The 17,631-nt window shown below is 40.2% G+C and overlaps 1 protein-coding gene across 5 annotated transcripts in view; it reads right to left on the bottom strand.

Moving 5' to 3' along the window:
* Nucleotides 1-6,555: 6,555 nt before the first annotated feature.
* Plcb4 (phospholipase C beta 4) overlaps nucleotides 6,556-17,631 on the bottom strand; it is a 359,286-nt gene continuing 348,210 nt past the window's right edge. For 3 of the 5 annotated variants that reach the window (XM_026788462.1, XM_013353188.2, XM_026788463.1), the window contains 4 exons: nucleotides 13,501-13,558; nucleotides 12,969-13,055; nucleotides 10,075-10,111; nucleotides 6,556-8,121 (listed from right to left, as the gene is read on the bottom strand). In XM_026788462.1, coding sequence (XP_026644263.1) covers nucleotides 8,033-8,121; nucleotides 10,075-10,111; nucleotides 12,969-13,055; nucleotides 13,501-13,558 — 271 coding nt within the window. In that variant the 3' untranslated portion in view covers nucleotides 6,556-8,032. The remainder of the gene's footprint in view (nucleotides 8,122-10,074; nucleotides 10,112-12,968; nucleotides 13,056-13,500; nucleotides 13,559-17,631) is intronic. The other 2 variants (XM_026788464.1, XM_026788465.1) reach the window with 1 other exon arrangement.

Below are 17,631 nucleotides of genomic sequence, written 5' to 3' on the forward strand. Positions count from 1 at the left end.
CACACACACACACACACACACACACACACACACACACAGACACACACAGACACTGACACCCAGGGATGGTAGTAGTATTCTTTGTCACACTGATGTCTGAATAATTACGTCTGTCCCAGCATACAGGGCTTTCCCATTTCCTCTCTATTGTTTCCGTTACTGCACAGCCCCCTTAGGACTGCCTATGTCCAATCTGTTTATTCCTCAGTTTTTCTGTAGCTGACCTTTATCAAGTAGTTATGTCTGCTTGTTCCTGAATGTCATTTTTTAGTTCCTTGTCAATCTCTTTTAGTGTAGTTCTTCTTGGATTGGTTCTAATCATTTTCCATTGCTGACTTTGAGAGGTGGCATGGGAAGCACTGGAACACAAGGGTTCTACTTTCTTCTGTTTCTGTAACAAATTCCATGGCCCAAAGCAACTTTCAGAGAAAAGATTTATCTGAATTCACAACTCCACAGCACAGTCCACCATTGAGGGAAGTCAAGGCACGAACCTGAAGCAGGAACTAGGGAGGAACACTGCTTTGGCAGCTTGCTTGCTAATTTTCTTGAACAGCCCAGGAGCACCTACTTGCCCAGGAATTGTGGGGCAATTAGCAATCAAGACAATGCCCCATAGACGCCTGCCCACAGGCCAAGCTGATTTAGGCAATTCCTCAAGGGAGGAACTCTAGGTTGTGTCAAGTTGACAATAAACTAACCAGCACAAGGGAATAAAGAGAAAGTGCTCCACATTTGACCCTCCCCACTTTCTTCCTACTCCCCCCTCCCACTGCTGCATCCATTAACCAAGAAATTCCTTCTCTTCCTAAAAGAGGGTATGGACTAACCTCTCTGTAAAGAAACAAAGATTTAGGTTTGTGCTCCAACTCTTAGATAATTACACCTCTTAGCTGGTGCCCACTTAGCATCAGGCTTCAAGGAAGTTTTGTTATTTTTGACATAATTCCTAATAATCTTCAGAAAATGTGCATTTATTTCTGTATAATGAATGATATGCTAACTCTTCCCATTTATGCTGCATCATAAGCATATACCTATTTTTCTACGTGTATTTTAAAGGGTTTTGGATTATGTACATGTAGCGAGGCACATTAATCTTTTTTTTTTGTTTGTTTGTTTTTCGAGACAGGGTTTCTCTGTGGTTTTGGAGCCTGTCCTGGAACTAGCTCTTGTAGACCAGGCTGGTCTCGAACTCACAGAGATTCGCCTGCCTCTGCCTCCCAAGTGCTGGGATTAAAGGCGTGCGCCACCACCGCCCGGCGAGGCACATGAATCTTAAGTGCATACCCAGGTCAGTGTTATGTCCACACAATCTTCACTCAAGTCAAATCATAATTTAACAGCTCTTAAAATCTTTAGTTTGGGACTCTTCCACATGTTTATAGTTTGAAGAAATTTGAGTTTTTGTATACGTGACTCTTGTCTGTAAATAATACAACTCTTGGAAATTAAAACAGTAATTTTGAAATATTTTACCAGTCCAATAAAAGTAACAATCAATCTATAACCTGTTAGCATATTGACTAATATGCTACTTAACTAATACTACATATTAACTAATATGTGACTACTTTTAATGAAAGAATGACAATACTAGGCATTGGTAGAGTACTGTTTACTGTTTACGTCATCTCACGTTTTTCTATGTCTAGAAATCACAGGCATCTGGTGATTTTCATTTTAATCTGTTGCTGTGTCATCTTCATTTGAATGTACACACACACACACACACACACACACACACACACACACACACACACAACCCCCTTAGCGTTCCACAGAGATGAACTGAACTGGAAACTAGAGATACTCACAGGACCTCATGCAGGCTGCTGAGAACCCAGGATGATCCAAGGGGTCTCTGTCACACGTTCTGAGAACCATTTCTCCACACCATTCTCATCACCCCAGGTCACCTCTTAGGGAACCTGTTCTGACCCTGCCCAAGATATTCCATGATTAGACTTACATCGGGTTCACATGTGTTGATACAACTAGTTTCTAGTTTAATATGAAGAATGAAGAACATACATCTTTGTGAACAAGCAGACTCATTTCTTTTGGGATGAAATTTCTTGGGACATAAGATAAGCAGCTGCTTAGCAAAACAGACTTTTGAGTCTTGGAAATATTCTCATTTGTTGAATTGTGATGGAGTCTAAAAACGCCCAGCACGAAGCAGCTCAGGGGCTGCACCCCACACTGATATCTAAGAAAGTCAGTCAAGGAGAGGAAAGCAGAAGGGGCATTGCCTCCTTTATTGTTACAGTACAGTGTTTTCTTTTTATGCAGAAACAATGATGTTGCCATTTAAAACTATCTTCTGTTCCTTTTCCTTAATAGAGAGGCAGATTGCTTTTCATGAAACATTAAGGACAAAAGCTCATAAATATTCGTGCCAGATACATCACCTCAGATTTATGATACTAAAGGTGCAATCGCTAAAGTGGGCCTGGGATTCTCCAAACCTTTGAGTTACCACAGAAAAGTTCAAAGAAATATGGCCCTCTGCCAGACTTGCAGAAGTGACTACAAAGGAGAAGCTATTTCTGGTTTGAAATGATGTATCCTTAAACAACACCAAGAGTAAAATGAGCATCCCCTCTTCACTTTCCACAGCTCTCCTAATGTCAATGGAGTCATTTGTTAAGTTCCTCGTAGCTTCTGTGGTAGTTGGTCATTTTAGTTTTTGCATTGTTGAGGATCATTGCACATCCTAGGTGCGTGCTCTGTCACTGGACTACTTACCCAGCTCTGCACTACTTTGAAAGGGGATAACAGAGTTGAGGTAGTTGTGTTTTGAGGAACTGAGAAGATAAATGAAAACAACAACAACAACAAAAAAACAAAAACAAACCAAAAACCAAAACAAAACAAAAAACACCTTATTTTAAGATTGTCATACAATTGTAAGTTGTATATTTCACCTTACAGAAAATACTTTAAATAATCCTATAACGGTTAAGAACTACATATTCTTTGAAAATCAAAGGCAACTTTGAGGAGGTGGCATTTGGGGAGGACAGAACCTTGTGTAGTGGGCTAGAGAAGATGTGCTACTTGTCTGTGGACAAAGAATGCTAAACTGAAATGGGTTAGGCGATTAGAGAAATGAAGATGAACTGGAACGCTGTTTCCAGTGATCTCAGTTTTATTCTGCAGCTGCTGAGCAGGAACGGAGCGAGATCTGACAGGACCCTCATTTGGCAAAAAGATTCTGTATATATGGAAAAGATCTGAAGGGAAAAGCTCAAACCACTGGATGTCGAGGAAGCAGAGAAGCTCCAAGGAAGGAGAGAGAAACTTCCTACAAAGGGAGATATGATTTATAGATGTATCAGCAGCTGGGGATGGGATCTGATGAAGTCAAGCAGAACAAGATTGCCCCAAGGTTTAGCACCGGCTATGCATTGCTGAAACAAATGGGCAGGACAGATGGAGAACTGAGCCCTATTTGTTATTACGCACAATGTGAACACTGTCTGTTTAACTCTTGACATCTATAAGGAGGAAACCACGTAGAGGAGGAAAGAGCAAAGCTCACTTCGCAGGGGTAAGAGTGATTACACAAGCAGAATTAAAGGCATGTGATTGGATTAAGCCTAAGGGAAACCAGATTTCTTGACTTGTGATTTGAATTACTTTCCTGAAAGCTCATTGCTGAACCTCAAACCCAGGTGTTGACGGTTCTGTATGCTTTCTGAAGGATTCTCTTGTGCCCTATATTTGAGATTTCCTTCCTTCTTTAAGGCCTGGGGTTTGAAGATTATGTACAAAATATTTGAAATACTCTGCTTCATAAGTTCTCACATGCACATATTCACATTTTATCATCTGTTAAATCAAGAAATGCCTTAATGATCATTGTGTGGTATGTCATATGACTGGCAGAATATTTTCATTCTTTGAGATCTATAAATATGTCCCATGTTGACATGGAGTCGATCTTGATGCTCCTGTAGTTTGGCAAGCTTCTTTCCCATAATGCTGTTCTTCAGCTTTCTAAAACGGAAAAAAAAACCTACTTAGAGAAGTATAATACTGTGTGGGTATTCCAGTTTATCAAGAATGTCCTCTGAGGAAGGATAAAGATAAGAACCAAGCTCTACCCCACCAGAAATTCTGAGTGGAGATACATTTTAGCAGGATACAAATTCAACACATAGCCATAGCTTTCTAAACACCAAGAGCGAATGTGCTGGAAAGAAAACAGACCATAAAAGCCAATCATAATCACCTCAAAGAATAATCTAGGAATAAACCCAACCAACAAAGTAAAAGACTTCTGCAATGTAAACTTTAAGACACTGAAGAAATTAAAGAAGATACTAGAAGATGCTAAAGGCTGAGCCCAATGAATACTAAGAAATGACTATCTTATCAAAAGTCACTTCCAGATTCAATGTGATCTGCATTAATACTATAATGACATTAAAGGGACTAGAACAAACAGTTCTAAAACGCACAAAGAAATACACACACACACACACACACACACACACACACACACACACAGAGGGGGTCAGAGAATGAGAATCAAAGGAATCCTGAATGATAGACTACAACTGTCACAGTGTCTGATTTTTAAATTATATTGCAGAGTCGTGGTACCTGTACAAAAACAGACACAAGGATCAAGGGAACAGAACAGACAACACAAACATACATCCTTAGACCTACAACCACTTGATTTCTGACAAAGATGTACCCTTTCAAAAGAAGAATCAAGTGCGAAGTTTTCAGAGCCCTAAATTGGAAGTACACGTCCTAGGTACAGAAGAAGCAAGATATGGTAGAAACTCGGGCACATCTTGGGGCTTAGCGGAACCAGACTCACTTTGTATGTCTTAGGGCATAATTCCAAAAGGCTTCAAAGTCTCCTGGATTTGTGAAGCTCCACTGTATGAGAACCACATGGTACTGTAGTGACACCTGGTCAAAGGTGATGCTGTCATGGATGAATCTGAGGTAAACAGCAAAGATCCAGCAGGTCTGCATATCCCAGAAGGATGCCAAAATGAACAGCCAAAAGAATGCCCCTCCCACATAGCGGAAGACAAGGAGCTTCCTTTGTAGCCAGAGCCTAGCGAAGGAGATCCTAGGAGGCCCTAGAAGGCAGAGTTCTCTGAATGGGGATCAGACACTAGAGCAACATGCCCCGAAACACGGTAGAGCTCTTAATGTTAGAGGCGAATGAGCCACTTTAATTAGCAAGGGTTTCTTGTTGTTGTTGTTGTTGAGGGTAAATGGGAGTTGAGGGGAAGGAAAGAAAGGACACTGTGGTTGGTATGTAAAATAAATGGGAAAAGGGTCAATTAAATAAAATAAAAATTTAAAAAATGTATTCGTGTCTATGCGAATGTCTGTCACATGTTTGTGGTGCTAAAAGAGGTAAGAGGGGATTGGATCTCCTACAGTTGGAGTTACAGGTGGTTGTACACCTGGCATGGATGTTGGGAACCCAACTCTGGTCACCTGCAAGAATATTTGCAGGCAAATGGATGGAAACAGAGAAAGTCATTCTGAGTGAGAATGCAAGTGATGGTGGCGCACGCCTTTAATCCCAGCACTCGGGAGGCAGAGGCAGGCGGATCTCTGTGAGTTCGAGACCAGCCTGGTCTACAGAGCTAGTTCCAGGACAGGCTCCAAAGCCACAGAGAAACCCTGTCTCAAAAAAAAAAAAAAAAAAAAAAAAAAAAAAGAAAGCCCTCTTAAATGCTGAGCTACCTCTCCAGCCCTGAGCAATATATATTTAAAAACAAAAAGTCATAATTTTGCCATGTTATCTTAGCTGTGTTTACTTTAATATTGTTTCAATAGATCTGTGGGTAAATATGTTTCAAATACTAAAAACAATCTGGCTTAAATAACTGCTTCAGACTCTAAAACTGCAAGATAGAAATATTAATTATGGCAGAGAATGATGGAAACACAGAGAAGGCATGATCAGGACAATGGGAAAACTAGGAGCCTTCTTTTTATTTATTTAACATCCTGATCTCAGTTTCCTCTCCCTCCATTCCTCCCATCCCCCGCTCCAGGACAGCACCTTCCCTTCACCCCACCCCCCAACAAGCCCAGGATTCACTCCTCTTCTGGGACGCCTAACAATAGGAGCCTTAAAAGCAGAGGCAATGGCTAATGGTGGCTGCGGTGCAGGAGACAGAGTGCCAGCCAAATGGGGCTCTTGGGGGAACCGCTGGCCTTGAGGAAGAGAAGTGATCAAAATCTTTGAAAACTGGCAACACAATTGCGAAGAAAACCTTTTACTAAAATGGGATGTTGGTGCTGAAAATACGCAGTCTGATTCCATTGTTTCACAAATAAGAAAACCAGGAATTTGACGGTCTGTGAAAGCTACTCAAATCATCACTGGGGGACGGAGGGCAAAAGAACCCATGACTTCTCTATGTAGAATCTATGTGTTTTGTGTAAGGGAAATCATAACGGAGATATGAAATAAAGCCCCTTTAGAAAATTACAAGGAGATCATATATGAGAAGGCAAAGGGAGTCTAGAAAACACTGTGGAAGCAAATACTCAGATATAACATGTGTTTTCATTTTTTATTAGAGAAGTTGTAAGTTGGATTTCAGCCTTCATGTTATCATAATTTTCTCTGTCCTCTTCAGAGGAACACACAGAATCTGTTTGTACAATCATATACAACAATTAAGTTGGCATTTTACATCCTAAAATCAGGACTCTGATTCGCCCAAGGCTACCAGGTCTCTGTGCGCTCCTCTGGGCTTGGGTAGCACGACTTGATCCCAGCATAACACTTGAGGCGCCAGCTGCAAGGCAACTACAGCAGGCTAGAAGACCATGCAGATTTACACGGTAGCAAATCGTTTGGATATTTAACAGACATAAAAAGGTTATTTCCTGATATGAAAGTCTGAAAATCTGCATAAATATTTTTGTGTAAAATTAAATTAGTTATGTATTTTTTTCAAACTAGAACTTGAAGTATCAAGAATGCCCACATAATTCATATACACATATATATAGACTTTTTTTATTATGCTAAAAGTCTTGATAGTCAAATAATATTCTGTGCCATACATTTACTTAACCAGTAGTTATTTGGTGTTAGAGTAACTGTGTTGGAACAGGTTAGTCATAACTGGTGCTTGTGCATCATGCAAAACATTAGGTCTATGATTCCTGTTGACTAGTCTTGTCACGTGGTAATGTTTAGATGATTTCGCACTATAACCGTGAGAATTAAGGAGTATAAATACTTTGTACATGGTCACATTTACAAACCTTTGCCAATAACCACTTCACAACCTTTATAGTGTATAGTGAACCGGAACACCTGGAACCTGCAGAAGGAATCCCTACAGAGCAGTGGCAGCTGTAAACTTTCTGAAACGAGCCTGCCGAGTCCCCCTTGAAGCACTGATGAGCTTGGCACAGGTACACTCTTCTGTGTCTCTATTAGTCTAACAGTTTCTGCAACATTGACAGGAAATTAGCATCTTATGGCATGGTAAAGACATGGCACTTTCTGATGAGGTAACTTAGGTATAGGAAATTCCACAAAGTGATTTGGATAGCAGACCGCCACTTCTGCTAATGAACTGTAGACAGAGTTGCTTCTTCTAGTGCATGCGCTTACTATTAAGTTACTAATGCACTATTTTTTTTTTTTTGCAGCAGCAGCTCAAACATGTCCTAATGCATCACAAAGCAGAGCTGTTAACATCAAGCCCACTGACTTGTGATGCTGTCTTTTAGCAAACATGTTTAAGTTGTGTAGCACGGTTCGACTCTGCCTGTCAGGAATAGGAGATTCTTTGTTATTGTTGTTGTGAATACATAGCTATTTTTGGTTGGCCAAAGAAATTCAATAGTCAATTGTTAAACAGAAGAACATTTGGTCATCCCCAGTCTGTGTGGTTTCAGATAACACCGTGTTTGTACGTAAAAAAAAAAAAAAAAATCCAACAGAAAACAGCTTTTGTCCGTGGAGTCTGAGTTTAGAGCTGGGCATGATCTCCCGATGGTCCATGGTTTTCCAGCCTCAGTTTGCACTCTGGAGTTTCATACTACTGTTGCTGGTCTGCGGTCCATCTCGGCCTCCAATTTCACCATCTGCTGCATCTCCTTCGCCTACAACACCAGAAACATGGCCTTACACATGGAAATCCCCATCTGAAGGACCCCACTGGCTCTTGTCTGTTTCCTCTAGGCCTGTCCTGTTTTCACACATGTGACAAGTAGACCAACACCCTCGGAACTTCCTGGGGTATTCTCGGAAATGCAGAATCTTGGAGTTTACTTAAGATCCTCTGAATCTATCCAACAAGATCATCCAGGAGAGTTTAATGCACATAAAAGTCTGAGAAAAACTGGCCTATAAATTTCTGGGGAAGATCTCATGTAAAGAAGTTGAGCCAACTACTTAGATGATCAAACTGTTTGACTTAGTGTGGCTGGTACCTTGTGTGGAAAATTCTAGCATTTTCAGAATAGCATTGCTTATGTATAACTCATTTTTCAAATAGTCTAAAATTTAATTAAAAGTAATTAAGACTTGAGTCTTTCGATGGGGATATGTAAGGTAAAAGCATATACATTACACTGCTTTGACAGGAGTACCTATCAACATACCATTACAGGAGCATGGAGGATTCCAGAAATCTTACTATCTAAACTCTGGAGCTCTTGCTTTTCTGGAATAATTTACTTTTTATGGAACACCAGGATATAAGCCAGGATTAATTGAATATCATGAATTAAGATAGTCACTAAAGCGACTAGCTTATTCAAAAGGGTCAGCAGAAGCAGGTCCCGGTAACAAGTAATTACTTGGGAACATGGGGAAACCGAGTGATTCATTTCAAATTTGACTTTCCAACCGAAAGCCTAGATACCCAACCCGCATGCTTGCACCTTTTGGTGTGGTAGGGAAACAGTCCCTCTTCACCCCTTTCAGTGATAGGTCACTGGAACAAAGGACAGGTAAGGATGGAAACAGGAGAAAACTTATAAAGATACACTGTGGAAGGAAGATTCTGAAGTGCCCTGATGCTACTGTTTATGTCTTCTTTGATATTCCAGCTAAACGGACAGTCAGAGGGAGGGGCTGGTCAATTCTAGATCATACTAGAAGTATCTAAGTATCCCAAATGAAGTTCCATAACAAAACCAGTTTCTCACAGACAATGAAGTGTTTTAACACTATGGCTTTCACCTTCATTTTAGTGAGGGAAGGTATAACATCACCACAGAATTTTAGATCTGCGTAAATTTGGGGCTCATGATTCCCTCTACCCATATAATTTTCAATGCCTGACATATAGTAATACAGGAAAATGAAGAAATGGAGAAAAATATACAAACATGAAAGAATGACACGAACAGTATTATAAGAGATGGCTGTGAGACATTGTCAGCGCTGGAAAGTAAATGACTTGATGTTCAGTGGACAGTAATAAAATTCCCTATGCATTTGCATTTAAGGATTCTGTTGAACATAGTATAGAATGCATAATAAAATGCCATTGAAAGGTTATCCTGAGAGCTCAATTCTCACATGAGCAGGGTGACCATCTACTTCTATTGCCTGGGACAACTTAGCTGAAGTCTGGCTATTAATATTTCTCCAAAATATTTTGTTCCTGCTTTAAATAGTCAATTATATAGTCACCTTACAAGGGGTGTCTAGTCATAAGTGGATCAGACTTAACAAAGAACATAGCAAAAGTCATTGTAGTATAACATTTCTGCACATAGACCACAATACTACATTACTGAAAAGCACCAACAGACATTATATATAAATAGTGTTCTTATGTCTGGGTTTTCTTCAAGATAACGACCTGATTCCCAGATTTACAACTGGAAATGCTGACTAAAACACTACCACAAACAGATGTGACAGCATTTCAGATTAAGTAGGATGAGGAATTCAAGCATGAAATAGCCAGGGCTTTAAGTCTAACCCCTTAAGATATTAGTTAGTTATGACCAGATGGGAGTCATAAATGGAAATCAAATCAAGAATACTGATGTAGCCAGAGAAAAGCAAGGTCTTGCTTATCATCAAAATTTCAGTCCTACCTTGTGTTTGGGACACTGCATGACAGGATTTCAAAAGCTGTTTGTACAAAAATAGTAATGTCAAAATTGAGTCATACATAGAAAACAAAATAAATGAATACTGAAGTGATTTTGAGAAATGAATGCAAAACCATATACAGAAAAGCAAAAAAAGCTAAGAATAAAACACATACACACCCATTAACAACAACCTTCCCCAAGCCGACTCAACAAAGGAATAAAAATAACCAAACAAACAACCAATGCCTGTTAGTCCCACGTGTGCCTCTCTCCTGTAAGGGGGTAGGTTGTCTGAGCTTTAGCTGAGCCCTTTACCTCACTTTATTGAATGATGGTGTAGATGACAGATATTAACTTTTAAGAGTTGAATGTGACAGTAATGATACTGTTAAATGTCTGAAATGGTATATGTCAAGACAGATGAAACACTGTGTTGGAGAACTATGGGAAAAACTAAGTCACAAAAAAAAAATGCCTTGGCCCTTGGAAGTCTAAGTGAACAAGTGGCTGAGGACAGACACAAGGCTAAAAAGTGTTTATAAAGGCCACAGGATCCAGAATCGAGAAGGAATTGTGTGAACCTGTTAGCTGTTACTACCAGTGCCTCTGACAGTAGTCTAGTTACATAGATCCACCAGGCTTTGTTTTGGGGTTGGTAGGGCATGGCTGGGAATTCTACAAGACTAGGGAAAATAAAGTAGAAAGGGCTATGTTGTATGTGTGGTTAAATTAAATCATCTTTGATCTACACACAGGGAGAAATTTGGGGCTTAGCAGCAGCTTGGAAGATTGATTTAGAAGTTTGGGGTTTCGTGAAGATGATGACTGCCTTCCTGAAGGAACGCTTGCTTGACTATGGATGGAGTTCTGTTACGTGGCTCCAGCCTTTGTCGACATGAGGAAACAGGTGGATACAGTGGACCCCTGCACCGTGCCTAGGAGAGTGTTGTAGCAGGCAGACAAACTGTGAGTCCAGCACTTCCTGGCCTTGTGTTTAAAAGCACACTACAAAAACCTAGCGTTTAATTTGCTATGGAGCAAGTGATATTTGCAAATTGAACCTTAATGTAGGAATTCCTTCCCAATTCTATGTTTGCTGGAAGTTGCTATTTGACATAGTGAATGCCTTTTCCTTGAATATCATTACAGTTTTACATCTGGATATTTTTCACGTTGGGTGCTTTCGTAAGTTTCTGTGACTCAAAGCCTGAGTTGTGGGTGGTAGATGATCTTATGACACATTAATAGGCATTATGTGAAGTTTAAGAACAAAAAGCCAGCATCTTTACAACATGACCCAATCAATACAACTCTCAGGAACCTCATATTTTAATGCAATATGATGTGGTTTGAATTATCCATTACTTAGTTTAATGCTCATAATGATTTCTTTATTATGCTTTAAAAGCAGCAACACCTGAACATTGTATTCTGTAGCTCTGATCTACACCACTATGTAGTGATGAGCAATTTTTAGCACATTTACATTCTTTAGTCAAACCTGTTGCTAAGCGACACAGTAATTTCTAAATAGTTTCCTAATTTAGATAGTTAAAACCTAACTCTGCCTTGCCTTTCATCATGCCCTTCTTTTAAAGCAGATCCTAAACGCTCTCAAGATATCCTCACCCTCTACTTTCTTTGAACCTCTGAAGTGAGTTCTGAAGCTTTTGGGGATGGTAGCTTTACCCTTTCTTATAGACTTGTATTGCCAGGGACACATTCTGGAATGCGCTTTAAAAACGGAAAACATAATGCATACCAGAATATGATGAATTCTGATGAAGCCAAAAGAACTGGACTTCAAGGACCAAACACATATCCGGTCTCTCTTGGGGATCAGGGCTGTGACTAGAATTAAGACACTTCATTCGGTACCAAGAGAGGACCAAGTTCTGTCCAACAGAACGTGAGGACTTGAAGCCAGAAGCTAGGTGTGTTACCTAAGCTCCAACACAAAAATGACTATGGTTTTGTGTTCTTTTCAAGGGCCTTTTAAAATGTAATTCCTTCTGAAGTATTCTTCAGGGTGAGCTATTTACTCTGAAAAAAATCTTACATAGGATTGCTTTCTAGAGGGGAAGAAATAGAAAAGAAAAATGCATTATTATTTCATCAAAAGCTCTTTGCAGTTTCTAAATGGATGCAAATCATCAACAAAGTACAATGTCCAAACCAAAGAATGAAATGGGACCAAGTAAGACAGAAATGTTCACTCTGGTAGAGCTACAGAGGTTGTAAGGAAGGCCCATGTGGGATAGAGCCTGCTATGCTGCACTGCGGGGAAGCAGATGTGCCCTGGTGCAGGTACCTGAGCAAGTGATGTCTACTAACCACTGTGTGTAAGCTTGAACTTCTCTAGTCAGTGTTTTTCTTTTCTTTGAGAAAAAAAAAAAAAAACAGTGAGAAGATGCTAAGCTGTTGGGCTGCTTGTTGAGTTATGGAGGCAAACTCAGATCCCACTGTGACGCTCTGGGGAGAATTTACACATTCACTTTTTTAGATTGACACTCAAGAGAGATGGTTCTTTTGGTTGACTTTTATATGCTGACACCTACCAACTTCAAGCTGCAAAGCTTTACATGAAAATGGAGGAGTAATTTGCAACCTGTTTGCTCATATCCTTTTTGAAACCCAGCCCTATGACTGATCCAAATGACAACTCTGCACTCTTCACGCCCCACACCCACATTCTTCTCCCACTCCACAAAAGGTACTTCTGGCTTTTTTAGATGAAAATGAGAAAGTACATCAAGCACCCAGCAAGGCTCTCTACCTCCCCACTCCCTGTACTCTGGGCCACAGTCCTTCCCAGAGTGTTCCTGTGGGCCACGGCACCACCACCCTGAAGCTGATGGGCTGCAGATGTCTGCCATGTGCGTTGGGGGAAATACCTGCTCATTCTGTTTCTCTAGGAATTCTAGGTGCTCGAGTTGGACTTTTTTCAATTGATCCATTTCTTTCGACTGTTTCATCGCCAGCTGGAAAAAAATATGATCAATTTCAAGTTGTAGTCTCAACATTACAAATGACGGATGGCTTATTAAACTCATCATTTAACTGAGGGTAACCAAACTTTTTTTTAAAAAAGGAATGAAAAATACCACGAAAATTGTTAGGAGTTTAAATTCATAAATCATATTGGGCATATCTTCTCCTTTCCTAAATCTTAGCAAATAACTGAACACTTCTGCATGACTGAAATTTGGCTTTATAGTCTACATAAAATGCTGTCAGATCATTTCCATAGTGACAGCAGTAAGAGATTGCTTTGGCTTTTGGGGAGGGGCAATGTTGGAATATTTAGGGTACAGAAAAATAAAGAAATTAGGCAACCAGCTTGAAAGGCTGGGAGGCTAGCACAAGTTATTATTCACAGAATTTTTTCTTCAAAGAGGAGTGCCGAGAAAAGCATGAAATACTCACTCTCTTTCTTTCTTCTAGAAACTTTTTAGTGTTGCTGCTGTTCAACTCCCTGACTCGCCTAAAAACAATAGAGACAGATAATAGCGTGACACGATACGGGATTTACATACAGCCATAAGAACCAGTCTTCCTGCACCACATTTTCCGGATTAGATTATTGCTTCCTTTTCCTATAATCTTTATTGTAGCATTTTCTAAACATACAAAATTCTTAGGAAAGCATAAAAACCAACCATATACAGATCACTCAGGTTAACCAATAATGTTTCCTTATGGTCTCCGACTTTAAAGATCTTTGTTATCTTGTTAAAGTAAATGCACATCTCCTTGCACGAGTTTATTTGCACCCTGTATGTGCAGGAGCCCTCTGTGGACAACGGAAGTGTTGGATCCTCCGGTACTGGCGTTACAGGCAGTTGTGAACTGCCATGTGGGTGCTGGCAGGAGAACTGAGGTCCTCTGCAAGAACAGTAAGCACCCCTAACCACACAGCCATCTGTCCATAAGTAAAAGAGAATGTTACATATGAAATTTAAACTTCTTTTGCACTCCTTCAGATTCTATTTTCCCTTCTTCCTCTCCTTGGAGGAAGTACTGGGGCTGGCATAGGCTTACTTAGCTATATTTTAATAATTTTAACTATATATGGCTGTGTCCATGAGAAATACCTCTAAGTGTTCAAACTTTCCTGTGCATAAATTACCCGGAGGATCTACCAAAGATAGCTGCTGTGCTCTCCGCCACAGAGTCAGACTCAGAAGGGCTGAGCGGCCCAGGCTTCAGTGTTTCTAATGAGATCGCACATAGCACTGATGAGTACTGCAGGCATGCTAACATCATTCTGTGTGTTTTAAGGACTTAGTAGGGTGTTTTTGGCTTCCTTCACAAGCCCAAGCTTGCAGACTTGCTTGCTGGTAGGATATGAACAACCTCCTCTTCATCCCATGACTCTGTCTTTAACCCTAATTTGCATTTCTTACGCCAGAGGAGCATAGGAGGACTGCTTTCCCCAGACAGCTGTCCAACCTTGATTTACGAGATGCTGACAGTTCTGCCCCTTTGTGGGTGCATCATGCTGTTTGAACTGTGCCCCTGATTGTAGGTGAGGTGCTTTTCACGACTACACGACACCCAAATGGGTGGACTTCTCTAATGACAACGTCTTTTCAGGCATTTCCGTTTGCAGTCCTTTCATGTGTGTTTTCCTTTTCTCTTTTAAACTAATAATTATTCTTTGAAAATTTATAAGTGTATACAATGTAAATTTCCTACGATTTTTCTCCAACATCCCACAGTGCCCTCAACTAGTTCCCTCCAACATCTTCCTTTTTATTATTAACATTATTAATAACCTCCAAATCCAATTAGCGCTGTTTGTATTCATGTAAATGTGGGCTGTCCACGGGGGCATATGCATTTTTCTAAGTAATTCTCCACTCTACGCATATTTTCAAATGTACCATTAGCATTATAGAAGCCTTTCAAAATTATTTTCCTCTTTTATTTTCAGTTTTCTTTCCACACACCACTAATTTTTGCTTCTTCTCTCCTCCTGATCGTTCCTGCTGACAGTCTAGTGAGGATCTCATCTGCTCCCACAATTTCCACAAAAGTCATTACTTTCTGGATGCTTTCTCTTGCTTCCCCCCCCCCCCCATTCTAGTACTTTGTGCATTTTGTTATTCATTTTGAATTGGGATCTTGGTATTCACTCTGGTTTCTACCTTTATATCTTCTTTGAGTATTCACAACATTAATTTTGACATCTTTTAGGAAATAAGCTTTTCATGTAAACATCACTGCAGTTTCTGTCCATGATCAACAGTGCTTGCATTTTCATTTTGTTATAAATATCCTATAATGTCTGTTCAAAGTCTTTTCTGACCTAGGAATAGAATAACATTTTAGTTTCTATTGGTCTTGCTAAGTCTTACGATAAACCTTTAACTTTAGTCCTCAGCAGGATGATAAAACTGAAATCACAACCATATACATGTGCTTCTTAAGGGGTGGTTGACTTGTTGGCACAAAGGTTATTATCATTATTTTAGAAACAGATATTTGTTGATGCTTTATGATCAGATAATGATAGACAAAAAGTTTCAGTCAACAGATATACATCAAGATAAAGATAATTTTTTTAGACATGGTTTCTCCCTGTAGCCCCAGCTGTCCTGGACAAGGCTGGCCTTGAACTCAGAGATCTACCTGCCTCTGCCACTTGTCCCTCTTTCCAGTGCTGGGATTAAAGGCATGTGTCACTACACCCAGCTAAAGACAATATTTTTAAAGCCTGGATAATGACATTAGCAACACCTTAGAGTTTTGGGTGATTTAAGAGTTGAGTGTGGTAGCTACCCCACTCACCCCAGAGCTCAATATTCTGAGACAGGAGGATCTTAGTGAATTCCAGGCTGGCCTCAGAAACACAATAAGACATTGCATTGCAAAAAAATATAAGAAAATTTGAACTCAGATGAACTTAAGTCTACTTTCTAATATATTTGATAAAATACAATAAAGGATGATTTAATCCCAGCCTTAATGGTGAATTTTATATTTCACTTTGTACAGCCCAAATTTAACAACACTGTCAAAAACAATTCAAGTTAAAGGTTAATCGATATTTAGTATTTTTAGAGTATTTGAGGGTTTTGAACTGAAGAAGATATATTTGTTTCTATGTATATGAACACTTTTAAACAGAGTTCCTTATCTGAGAAAGTGTGCACAGACTGGCACCTCTGAAAAGTTAACAAGAGTCAGAGAGACACAACCATGTCACACTACAAACAATCGCTGGACGGATGAGTAATGATCTCCCTAGAACCTTCTTCCTGGGAGGCATAGACGGCACTCATCTCCAGGTCAAAATGACTGTGGAGGGCCACTAAGATGGCCTGGTGGAAAAAGGAACCTGCAACCAAGCCTGAGAAGCTGAGTTTGATCCTTGGGACCCACAAGAGCAATCCAAATCCTGACAGTTGTCATCTGACTTCCACATGAGCACTTTGTACGACTGTGGGTGCTCCTATGCTCTCTCTCTCTCTCTCTCTCTCTCTCTCTCTCTCTCTCTCTCTCTCTCTCTCTCTCTCTCTGTCTTGCTCTCTTTCACATACCATGCTCACATAAAGTAAATAAATAAATATAATAAAAAGATAAACTACTATGGAATTCCATTTCCCATTGGTGGGGTATTATAGTTAAATGGCATTTAGCAAAACTTCACTATAAAAGATGAGTTAATTGGCAGGATGCTTTGTATTTTGTCATATTTTGATTTGCTATTACCTAGCATCATTCAAAAGCTGAAAAGAATAAATGCAACTGAGGCAGTTCTGCTCGAAACATCAGCACCCACTGAGTACCCTAGAAGGCTGGGGCGCCGAGTTAAAGCCCAGAGAGCCCACTTTTGTGCTGCCAAGTCTTCTAGGTTCACGGAGTGACACGTGAGCCTGAAATGCCACACTCCTTTTCCTCTTGGTCCCCAAGTTCAGTGCCATCTCACCAGCTATCATCCATCCATGAGCAGGACCCTTGTTGTCCATGGCTCCCACAGTTCTGGCCTGGTCTTTGTCTGTGAAACTGAAGGCTTCTGGATACTCACAGATGGATGATGGGTAGTGAGGTGATTGTTATCTGTGTTCCCTGGCAACACCCCACTATGGTTTACAGTTACTGAAAACCACCTGTGGTTCCTTTTAACAGCTGTAGTGAAGGTTTGCATATAACACCTGGTACCACAGCCTTAATCAGGTCTTGTCCCACCCCATCTTATCTTCCCATCTTCTTTGAGGAAGACCACTTGCTTGGTAAGTCATATCCACCCAGATTCCTACCTCAATCTCTCCTTCCAGACAGCTCACCTAACTCATAGACAAACCAGAATCTATGCGGAAGCTTTACATATAATCCCTGATGTCGAAAGGTTGTAAGTCAAAGCGAGAAGAAGCCTTCCTGACACTCAGAACCATAACATCCAGATTTGATGACACCTGAAACTCAGAACCATCGCATCCAGAATTGCTGACACCTGAGCTGGAGAGAGATTAGCATGACGGTTTGGTAGAATGCAGGAAGAATGCTACAGAATTAAATCGATTATTGTCAGGTTTTATATATGTTGTGTGA

Source organism: Microtus ochrogaster, unplaced genomic scaffold (genome assembly GCF_000317375.1).
Source record: "Microtus ochrogaster isolate Prairie Vole_2 unplaced genomic scaffold, MicOch1.0 UNK3, whole genome shotgun sequence".
NCBI lineage: Eukaryota > Metazoa > Chordata > Mammalia > Rodentia > Cricetidae > Microtus > Microtus ochrogaster.